Here is a 12,129-nt window from a genome sequence, read left to right on the forward strand (position 1 = left end):
GTACTGCATAACCAAACAAATTGTTAGCCTACTCAATGAGTTATATGTTTCTTGCCGTACGGGCTATGGTGTATGAGTTATACGTTGCTAGACAAAACCTGAAAAGCTTAGAAAAATGTGAAGATTTTAGAAAACATTTATTCTACAATCCATTAAATTAAAGGAAACGCTGCTACTTTTGAAAGCTCATTTTTAAAAATGGTTAATAGCCTATATTTACTTATTTACTTGCTATCTTTACTTGCTAAACCTGTTAAAAAAAACTTTTCTTAAAAGTCCATCCACTAACGGTTTTGTTGTGATACAATGAAGTTTCTAGTAAGAAGAGGGTGTTTGCAGACTATGGTATTTTCTAACTCGATATTGTTTACATTAGCTATCAACTTAAGTTTTGCAGGAACGTGGCCACATATCACATCAGCGGTTCCATATTCATCTCACCTGGTTGGCGTGTAAAGCGTGAACCACTTTCTGGTCCGATATATCAATGTGATATTTATCCAACATCTTCTTCGCTTTGTCTTTATAGAACCAGTAGCTGAGTAAAGGCTTAACTTCTTTTGCCCTCGTTGCATCCAGGCTGTCGCTAACTTGGGTGTACGGTATTGTGCTTGCGTCTTTTTTATAGATCGTCTGCAAATTCAAAACAAAAGCAACTTTCAAGATGAGTTTTCAAAATCAAATTCTGGTTGAGTTTGTTCGCAAATAAAGGTTACTTGTGTAAGGAAGTAACTTAGAGAGGAAAATAATTATGATAAAGTTTCAACGAGCTTCGAAAAAAATCTATTTTCTATATTGGAAAGCAGGAGAACTCATCGACACAATGGCCTAGTGGTTTAAGTGCTTGTCTCAGTGTAGGTAAATGTGGGTTTAATGCCCCATCGGGTCATACCAATGACTTTTTAAAAATAGTGTTAAACTTTCTTCCTGCTTGGCGCTCAGCAGAGGATTTGGGTACTTCCCCGATGTCGTTCGCAACCGTTGAGCACTCTGCTCTGGTGTCGGGGGATAAGCCCGGTCCGCTGCGGACTGAACGAATTGCGTTAGGACAAGGAGATTCCTTCAAAAAACCCATGCATTTGAGAAATTTAAATGCTTCAACGTTAGTCCTGGGAAGAAGCCCAAATTGCGCAACAAACAAACAAAACAGGAGATTAACAGAAATAGAAAACCATAGAAAAAATCCAAGAAATTTACAAAGCCATCAGCGATAGACTGCTCATAAAACGTATTGATATTGAAACAAATACACTTTCCAAGTTTTCGACTTTGTAAAAGAAAATAAAGCATTTTTACAGAAGTTCAAGCTATCGTCATACTACATGTTGAAAAACGTTTGAACTTACGTCAGAAAGTTTGCTTATTTCTTGCATAGTGGCGTACTGCTCCGTCTTTGTAGGATCGAATTTGAAATTGTTACGATTTTGTGAGTAGCCTTTTTTGTAGTTTGGCTGCAAATACAGAAAACAAACATGCCAACAAAATTTTATCAAAATAAAAATCATAATACTAATAATCGTAAAAAATAAATTTTTATATGCAAGGCTTAGTGGCTGATAGTGATACCTGCCAGGCTAGCGCTCGACCCCAGTGCGGCAGCGTGTGAGCGTGCTTCTGCAGCAAGACACGGGGTCCCTTAGTGTAACGCTTTCTTGGTTTTATATGCTTAACCCATAGCAAAATGTGTGCAATCATTATTTACGCATACTTCATTCTGTAGAAAAATTGTAATTGCCAAAATCTTGCAAAATGTTATTCAAAGTCTTCACTATGGGAAACAGGGAGTTCAGACTGTTCAGTATAGGCGTTGAACAGTTTTGTTTTTTTAAACATGTAGTTTTGTTTGTTATATCCGACAAACGTTTGAAAGTTGGAAAATAAAAAAGTTTAATGCTTGAAAACTTTGAGAAAACAATCTTAAGTAACAAAGGCAAAGAAATTGACCAAATATAATATTTCAATATTCTCTTCAGTGTTGATAAATTTAAACTCTGACTGGTTAAAACCTTTTTCATTTTTTTGAATTAGTCCATGTACCGTACTTTCTTACATGTGGCCTCAAAATTTGATGACCACACCTTTCACTTTTAGTAATAAAATGTTCAAGATTGGAAGCCTTTTTTGTTTAGTTGAATATTTGCATTATTATTAATACAGTAATTTGTGATGCTTTTGAAATAATATTCACTAATTTAATTTTTTAGTAATTATTTATGCACTGTTTTTCATATCAGTCCACAACTTACCCCATTAATGTACTGACTGGCCTTAGTGGCACTATCGTAGCCAGGAGTGAGATGCACCGGGTAATATATAAGGTTTCTATCTTCCATGTAATCTTCTTTGTATTTGCGCTAAACAAATTTCATTATTACAGTATATTATGTAGGTTAGGGTGTTGCAGGCGCTTCATGAAATTTAAATTTTGATAAAACTTTTTCAATACTAAACACTTGACCATAACCATAACTGACGTCAGAGAATGCATCACTGCTGAAATGAAGTTCCAGAAGAAGAATTTTCGATTTGAAAATAAATGCTTCCCGTGCACGAATCAGAGCAAATTAACAAGGTGCACACTGCACAAATGAATGCTTTAACAGAAAAGGGGCGCTAAATTAAGAATATAACGTTTACTTCTGAAATCAAATCAGCAGCTTTAATTCCTTGTTGCACAACCGGATGATCTTTGCTATCCATTGTTTGGAATCCACGATAATTGTCGATCACTGATTTGCGTTGCTTTGAGTACATAATCTGAAGAAATTACAAAAAGTGTTGACACACAGTACAATAATCTACTAAACAAGTTCACACCTGTCTCAAAAATTTTAAGATTTTTTTGAGCTGTGGATCTAACTGACGATCAAAAAGGAGTACAAGGCACACAAATAATTCTCTGCAGCGCAATGATGAATATGTAGGTGCAATTGTGCATCAGGAAAAATTATAACACACCAATTGTGTAATGAAATCTGGGTTGCTTATATGATTTTATCCAACTTTCTGAGGTTGAGCTAAAGAACTCTCTCCAACAAGATGAAGGTACATGGTTAGTCGCATGTAGTTTTTATACTGTTTCAAAGCGCAGGTGTACTTAACCACAAGTAATCAACAGATAGACACGCTTTGCTAAATACATCTTTACAAAGTAAACTTAAAGGTTATAAACAAAAATCTTAATAGGTTGGTATACTGCAGTGTACTGTGATAGTTATACGCTACAGTATATTTACACTTAATTAAGCTGTGGAAGATCGACATTTAGCGAAATGTGTGATATTCGCAAATTCAAATAAATATGTTTGTGCTATGCTGGTTACCGAATTACGGAAAAACAATTTTACTTGAAGCTAACTTTTATCTTTTTAATGGGAAATTATTTCAAAAATCTTTGTTGTTTTTTCGTGGCAATTATGCTATTGGCTATATACTACGACGGCAACAACGCATTCACATGTTGCAGGAAGAATGGAACACACTTCCTCTGGTCCACTCAACTGTAAGTTAAACACAATAAGCAAGACATACGTTACTGGCATTGACAGCTGATTCTTTTGCCCTGATCAGTTCTGGGGTATCCACAGGCATGCTATAACAGTGGACGACCTTTTCATTGTTCTTAGCGTATTCGTTCTGCAATGTCATAAAGTACGATTAGCAACAATCCAAAAACATACCCAAGGAGTACTCAAGGCACGTGATCTATTTTATTCCAATATCTTCTTAATTCTCAAGCATAAAAGTTTGCTCATGTAGAACCACACCCACAATAAAATTGTCACCATGACACAGTCGCATCAACGCATGAATCATCAATGAATTGACCGGAAAGTTTAAATGAACGCAATACTTTAATTCTCGACGATCACTGTATTCACCTTGCTTGTAAGTTTATAATGCTCCTTAGCTTTAACGTAATCTGGATAAAATTCTACTGCATTTCCAGACTTTCCTTTTCCTCTCTGTTCGGTGAGATAATCCTTCATGTATTTATTGTTTGATAGTAACGGTGTGACAAGAAGAGCATGGGCGATTTGGACAACGTCCGTAGTTAAGTTGTACTTGTCCAGCGACTTCTTTGCTTCATCTGTGTACAGTTTCTGCAAACATACAATGAGTTGGTTTTGCAGATTCTGTATACATTATTACGCCGAGTGGTTAGCGCGTTGGGCTCGCAGTCGAGAGCCTGCATGTTCGACTCCAGCCACCCGCACTTACTGTTGTTTCTCTGGGCAAGAAACTTTACGATAATTGTCTCTACCCAGTGATCGATTTCGAGTAATGGGTAGTACCAAATTTAAGTCATAAGTAGAGTAGACAACAGGAAACAGACATTGCAGTCGGCTGCAGCGTGGGTCAGGTGCACGTCGGAAGGCGTACGCCGATGCATAGCGCTCAAGTCAGCTTTCCCGCAATGCAGGATAAAGATAATAAAACAAACAAATAAAACAAGGTGGTTAATAGTTAATTTCTTTGTTTCAAAGAACAAGAGTTGGCCAAAAGAGAATAATTCGCTTTCTCACAGGCGCTATCTATGCATTTTCTTACATAAGTAAAAAACTGTATCACTTACGTTGCTCAGCAAGCCTTTCATGGATTTAACGTGCTGCCTCTCAAACGAATCTTCAACAAACATGAAACTTGACGGTAATTTTTTCAAGTCTTGCTTGTAGCTTTTCTGCAATTAAGAGCATAAGTTTGCATTGATGAAGCGCATAACAGGAAAGATCCACTCTACCAGATAACTTGTAAATTGCACAACACAAACATTTACCACAAGACGTTAAGCGTCCAAGCTTTGGGGATATATTTTGTGAACGAAGCAACGACTGGGTCAAGCAACAATAGTTCAATTCTCGGGATTTGAACATACAGTTTTGCATTTAGTGGAACTTTGGAAATAGAATAACTTACAAACAGCAACACTTCAACAACAGGTTAAAATAATTCGTCTAATCTGAATGACCAAACCGATGTCAGTGGCTCAAAGTTTCAACCAGTGAACGTAACAGCCAAGATAAAACTTCAGAAGGAATTTAACCAGAAAGGACAAATCTTCCTACAATCAGTTTGAAAAAGTCTCTTTCGAAACATAAACCTGGCTAAAAAGACGTTGCCAGTACAGTAACTACTCGATCTAGCACGTATCGGTAAATGAAAAAACGCATTTCAAGTGCAACATCCCACTGGGTCAGCGGAGTCATGAACTTTACAACCACATGCAAGTTGTATACGTGTAAACAGAAACCTTACAACAAGTACATTGATTACAAAATACTTCAGCCCACGTTGAAAATAACTTTCCTTGTGTGAACAGTAAGTGAAATCAATACACCTGGATAGAAAAGATCAACATTGTTGGCAGTGAAACATCTAAATACTGTATACATATTCATGTTTAGTGAATGTCTGTCGACGATGCATTTTCGCAGTAGAGTTTTTGCTTTGCAAACTAACCACTCGTTTAAAAAGTTTAAATAAAAACTACTGTGAGTTATTAAAAAAAGGTGAAGGTGGTTCCATACTTGACTCAAGTGTGGGGTATGAGATGATAAGGTTCTCATTATACTAAGCCTTCAGCACTAAGGAGAGTAGGGTAACCAGTTTATTTCTCTCGGCCGCCTTTCCTGCAGCAACTACGCCCACCCAATTTATTACACCCTAGGTAAAAGTGAACTGTGTTTTTAATATCCAGCTGAAGCCGTGAGTCGAAGCAGGTTTGCATAATTGGAAAGTCAACGCCTTATTCTTTGCGCCATCCCAAAGCCGCAAGTTATTATACATTATACAAGTTGCGAATTGCGCATTAGAGTAGTCTCAAAACATACCTGCAGTTGTTGAAGACGCTTGAACTCGTCATAGTTACTTGATTTGGTGACATCGTAATTATTTTTTGGCATATCTTTTTTGTTTTTTGCTGCATAGGATATCTATGAAGAAACATGAAAAATTCTACGACAAAGTTAAGTTAATTAAAAACAAATTTATCGATATTCAATGAATCATGTCTTCAAGGGCCTCTGAGGGTCGAAGTTTTATCCTTTTATCACCCAACAATATTGATACTTGTCTGAACTACACCAGAGAAGCCAATAAGAGTTTAGCCAATCTGTGTTCTCGTCATCCAAGACGAGCAGATATTTAGCTCCACTTGGAGAACAAAAGATGGTGCTCTAGTTTACTAGATGGTCTGCAATCTGTTCCTCAACACCACACTGACAGGAGGAAGAAAATACCACTTCCCATTGGTGCCTAGATCAAGAGGCCAGTTATACTTTACGTGTGCACATTGGCTTGTCGGATACAATAGGTATTTGATGGGTCTCAAGGTTGGATAAGTTGGCTGGGGCAGAGATAATAATCAAGAAGCGCCCAGTTGTGACCAAGCTATCAATGTTGGCAGTAAAGCAATAACACATCTAATATGTATGCAGTGGGCTACTCTACAGAAAAGTGCACAACAGTCATTTCTTGCTCCCCAGCTAAAGGTACAGTGTGTTAGCAATGACGCTTGAGAAAATAAGTTTTGAGCAGTGACAAGTATTATCTCCCATAAACAGCCTTTAAAACTACAATAATATTTTGTAAAATCTGCGTTGCACAACGTCGTGATGGGAATTCAGAATAATTTCATTTTTTGAAACTTTGTAGGAGCGTCGTCTTGCATCTTTGTTGGTACAAGTTAAAAAAAAAGTTGCTACCAAGACAGTTGAAGACAACACAAGACAATCACAACAGCTTTGGCACATCAAGCAAATATTTCGTTTATTATTGTTGAAACTGCATCTTCATCCTTCCTGGATGAACAGCTGGAACATTGTCAAATTATGTACAGTAGGAAGTATGGATGAGACAAACTACGCTAATGCTTAGCCTATTTTGAATAAACCATCCACGTGTTTCTGTTGGTTTGTAGAACTCATGGCTACTCACATTACTTTGTTGCATATTCGATTTAATGGCACATTCATATCCAGGTGTGATATGCACAGGATAATATATCAAATCTCTATCATCCATGTAATCTTCTTTGTACTTGCGCTGAAAAAAAAAATTGAAAATGAAGAACCGTTGTATTTATAAAATGCAGTTGTAAACAAGGACTCACTTCCAGACAAGTACACACACACAAATACCTTCACACAAGACCTCAAAGATGTGATACCTATCATTTATTGTTTCTTTGTTGTATCATGACTAAAACATGCGCGCTATGGTAGGTTATGCTGTAGGCATACATAGTCTACAATGGAAAATATTCTGCTTTAAACTGGCATAAAATGTTTCGTGACCTTGTTCTTGTACAATTGTACAATTATAAAACATGTAATTCAGCTGTATCTTTTGCGAGTGTCCATTGCCGCAGTGAAAATTGATGATAGGTCAAAGAAGTCACAGGGAGGCTAACATTATGCATCTAAAGCAATCTCTATTTAGGTGTTGTAGAACTTACCTCAGAAATGAGTTCCGCAGCCTTAATTCCTTGTTGAACAACTGGATGATCATGACTGTCCATTGTTTGAAATCCTCTGTACTTATCAATCACCTCTTTCCGTTGTTTTCGATAAACAAGCTGTGTTATCGTCAAATTAATGAAACTGGTTAATCAGTCCAGTGGCGTAGCCAGAAAAATAATTTGGGGGGGGGCCAAACATTTGATGAATTAAAGAGAACGACAAAGTGTTTGATTTAAGACATCGCCACCTGGTGTGCTGTGGCGTATTCTGGTGGGTTAAGCAAGGGAAGAAATAAAGCTGGCGGGGTCCGGGGGCATGCTCCCCCGAAAATTTTTTGCAAAATTACACTCAAATAATGGATTATAGCGCTTTCTGGAAACACTTTCAGGGCAATATTTGCATGAAATTTATTAGCAGATAAACAGCTATTAACTTATTAAAGGTAGCTGTTACACACAAACGGGCTAAAACTGCGGCTAAAATTAGAGAACACAAAAACTCAGCTACACAAAAACCCAACAGAGTAAGCCATTCTGAAATTTCTTCCACAGATTAGTTAAAAGAAGCGTAAATCGCGTAAACTTTGCGCGATTTAAGATTTGCAAAATTTATTGGTGTCTTTCTTTGTGTCTAAAACAAGTCCTGGGGGGTGTTAGTAGCCAGATGTCTTGGGAAACGATATAAATTTATACAAATTACATTATATTTTCAACAAAGGGTTCAACTTCGGAATCCAAACTTTGAAAAATTGGGGCGGGGGCATGGCCCATTTCGCCCCCCCCCCCCCCGGCTACGCCTATGAATCAGTCAGCATAATGCATTACAGGATTTTGTCACTTTTCAGTGACACCTTTCGCAACTCAAGTTTTTTCATAAATTACGATGAAATACTTGGATTAGCATGTCCTGCTTCTGGAACAGTATCAGATAGTGTCTAAGCCAGTGATTCCCAAACCTTTGCTATACGCGTAACATTTAGCAGTTTCATATAGTGTTCGCGTACTACCTACAGTATATCCAGAAAATCCAAAAATATGCAATAAAAGGCCAGAAGGTTTAACAAATATCAGTACAGGGCTCCAAGAGAAAATGATTTTTAAAATTAGACTTAATATATTTAAGCTGTCGCATAAGTAAAATGTAAAAGTGGTCTCATACTTGATTCAACTGTCGGGCATGGGAAGATAAAGTTCTCATCTACTAAGCCTTCGGCACTAGAAAAGTAGGGTGACCAGTTCCTTCTTTCGGCCGCCTTTCCTGCAGCAATTATGCCTACCCAATTTATTACACCCTAGGTAGAGGTGAGCGGTGTTTTCAACAACCAGTTGAAGCCGGGAGTCGAATCAGATTTTCATTGTTGAAATTTTTTTATTGTCGAACCAGGTTTTTATCATATCCGTTGCGCCATCCATCGCATAGGTAAGGTAAAAGTGAGTCATGGACTTCTAAATAGTAGAACCTGGACTGAACACGCAGTGGACAACATGAGGCCAAACAGTTGGTATAACAGTGGGCCAACAGGGTTAGTTACTTGGCTGTTGGCCCACTGTTGGCCAACTGTTGTCCACTGCGTGTCCAGTCCAGGTTCTACTATTTAGAAGTCCATGGGTGAGTCCTATACTGTACTTGAATCCAAGCATCGGGGATGTTTGTTTGTCGTATCCAGGCTTACACCCGGTGGTTGAAGATTTAGATTAAGTGGACGAGAAGGCAAGTAAGCCAATCTTCGTGTCCACCTTCAGGCATGCCTTTAAGTGTCCTGCCACAGACACAGCCGTGTGCTCGGGGATGAGAAGGCAAGGTTCTCATCATACTTAGCCTTCGGCACTAACGAGAGTAGGGTGGCCAGTTCTCTCGGCCGCCTTTCTTTCAGTAACTACGCCCACCCAATTTATTACACCCTAGGTAGAGGTAAGCGGTGTTTTTCAACAACCAGCTTAAGCCGGGAGTCGAACCAGGATTGCATGATTGGAAAGCGAGCGCCTTATCCGCTGCGCCATCCCACCGCTGAAAAGCCAACGCATAAGTAGAAGACCAATTAATAAACTGGATTACTACTGCTTCCATCAGTAGCAACATTAAAAGACTAAAAGTTTTAGCGTTTTTGTTGAACAACCTACTGTAGGTCAGCGGCTGTCAAACTGTACGTCGCGACGCCCTGGTGCGTTGTTTGAATTTTTCAAAAGCGTCGCACAATGCCTTCTTTTGCATCTAAAATCAATTGCGGTAATAAAACTCTTACAGATATTATTATTCCCTGGCATATGCATTAGAACTGATTATTACGAAACTGTAGCAATTGATTATGGTTTAACAATCACATAGCGCAATCATGACCTACTAAAACACGGCCAAATATGTTGCTACTTGAGGAAATTTCTAAGAGTCTGAATTGTTACAACCATAGCTATGACAAACCTGTCATCTTCCCATTTCTAGAAGTATGTAAAATAAGCAATATTTGCATCTAGACATAATTATGTTTGGCTTGTTTAACCGGAGATTAAGTATGTACGTTGAGCACAGTTTACACAATAATAATGTAATATCTAAGATTTTCCAACTGCACTCTGGAGGAAGTATCGTTTGGTGCAATTGCATGTTTCATTTAAAATATCAAGGATTTTTTGTGGATTCTATGTTGTAAGTTGTTCATTTGATGTGCCAATTTCAATTTTAGTTCGTTTTGTTTTTCGCCAAGTTTAATTTTGCAAGTAAAATATGGTAGTTGGCGAAAGATCCTGCTATACAAAAAACCTAACGACTGTATGATGAGACTACCTCCAGGATGCAGTTGGAAAGTCTTACATATTTTGCATTATTATTGCATAAATTGTGCTTAACATACATAATTATCTAAATCTCCAGCAAAACAAGCCAAAAAGATGTCTAGATGCAAATATTGCACATATCGGTGCGTCGCAAGTCCAACAAACCTTTTCTAAAGCGTGGCAACGAAAAAAGTTTGAGAATCACTAACCTAGATGTTGCGAATAAAATTAATTATGACACAATAATGCACATTGTGTAGGACAATCTGCAAGTTCGCGCAAATCTTATTATTTTATTTTGCGGTAACTATTGTCAACTTAAGTGAGTTTCTCGCGTAGGCCTACTACCTGGAAGACTTCCGCGTGCACTTGTTGTAAGCGTACCACCGTTTGAGAACCACTGGTAAGCAGCAAATGTAGTCGATTTCAAAAAACTTACATCACTTGCGATTTTAGCAGATTCTTTCGCACGATTTAGCTCAGGCGTGTTGACAGGGAGACTGAACTGGTGACGAACTGCTTGGTCCTTCTTTGTGTACTCGAACTAAACACAATGCACGTAGTTGTCAAGCATAATGACTACAAATTGTGTTCCTATATAGCGCTGTGTCCATCGCACAGATGCATTCTGCTCAGAGTTTCACAATGTAGATAGCTAAAAATAAACTTAAACAATAGCAGCCATTTAAGCACTCAGATAATTTTTCTAAATGTTGATCTCACATCATTATTGAGCGCTGTAGACTTTCGAATACGGAATAGGGAAGGCCAATTTCAAATGCTTTCCTTAGGGTTAGGATCGTTGCAGAAGCGTGTGTGAATTTAAAAAAATAAACAAAACCAATTTTATAACGGTTGTTCGCTTGCGCTTGAGACTTTTTTGAACTAATCCGATTCTTTTACCTAAACAGCACGCAACCTGAAAAACGTAATAAAGGTGTTTCTTTTGGAGTATCCTAAACCAACAACTTTTTTTTTTACATTTGCCTAACTATGGCCAGCGAAAGTACAGGTTAAAAAAAATGATCAAGCTCGATCATCGAAATGCATAAAAATGAATTTTACAGGTAAGCTTAGACAAATCTGCTGTAGTCGAGTCTAGGCTAGAGTCTGCGGTACCCGAAAATTTTGCCAAAAGACATTTTGCCGAATGGACATATTGCCGAAACTCATTTTGCAGAAAGGACTATTGCCGAAAGGACTAAATGCCTATTACCAGTTCAAAGGCACTGCTTGCATAGTAACGAGACATGGTGGCAATTAGTCTTTGGGCAATTTGTCCACTCGGCAAAATGTCCTTCAGCATAATGGGTTTCGGAAAAATGTCTTTCGGCAAAATGTCCGCGCACGAGAGTCTGCTAGAGTGCTAGACAACTGAGTTAATTTGGCTTTGGCTAAGTGCATGCAGTAGTTTTAATTATTTGAAAAACCCGATGAGTTGAACGATAAATGCATTAGCATACATCAAACCAACCAATATTTTACCCTGCGTTTAAATTTATGCATACTCTATTATTATAAATAGTGCTAACCTTATTCTTGCTTGATTTGTTTCAGGTTATGTTATCAGTTTTAGATACTATTTAATGAAAAATAGTCTGCATTAGGCTACCTCATGACCTACTGAACATCATTGACCAGAAAAGAGCAAACTTAAAAATCTTAAGCCATAAATGAAACGCGGAGATACATAAAAAATCAACTTAATTTTGTCTTAGATTCGGATATTGGCAAAGAAACAGCTTTATTAGGTCATTAATTTCGCGTGGTTTTCAGACAAAAAGGACCGCTTAATTCAAATAAAATTACGTGCCCAAGCAAATAACTGTTATACAATTGGTTTAATGTTCTTTAGAATTCACATCCGCTTCTACAACTATCTTAGCCATAAATTAAAC

At 37.7% G+C, this 12,129-nt stretch overlaps 1 protein-coding gene across 1 annotated transcript in view; it reads right to left on the reverse strand.

Annotated features, from left to right (window-relative positions):
- Positions 1–12,129, reverse strand: part of LOC145769023 (uncharacterized) — a 169,802-nt gene that overhangs the window by 60,542 nt on the left and 97,131 nt on the right. Inside the window, exons 77-87 of the mRNA XM_082580621.1 lie at positions 10,671–10,775; positions 7,457–7,576; positions 6,937–7,044; positions 5,832–5,933; positions 4,577–4,681; positions 3,882–4,103; positions 3,532–3,636; positions 2,638–2,757; positions 2,247–2,354; positions 1,347–1,451; positions 442–633 (exon numbers count right to left, since the gene is read on the reverse strand). Coding sequence (XP_082436747.1) covers positions 442–633; positions 1,347–1,451; positions 2,247–2,354; positions 2,638–2,757; positions 3,532–3,636; positions 3,882–4,103; positions 4,577–4,681; positions 5,832–5,933; positions 6,937–7,044; positions 7,457–7,576; positions 10,671–10,775 — 1,392 coding nt within the window. The remainder of the gene's footprint in view (positions 1–441; positions 634–1,346; positions 1,452–2,246; positions 2,355–2,637; positions 2,758–3,531; positions 3,637–3,881; positions 4,104–4,576; positions 4,682–5,831; positions 5,934–6,936; positions 7,045–7,456; positions 7,577–10,670; positions 10,776–12,129) is intronic.

Source organism: Aplidium turbinatum, chromosome 4 (genome assembly GCF_918807975.1).
Source record: "Aplidium turbinatum chromosome 4, kaAplTurb1.1, whole genome shotgun sequence".
Classification (NCBI taxonomy): domain Eukaryota; kingdom Metazoa; phylum Chordata; class Ascidiacea; order Aplousobranchia; family Polyclinidae; genus Aplidium; species Aplidium turbinatum.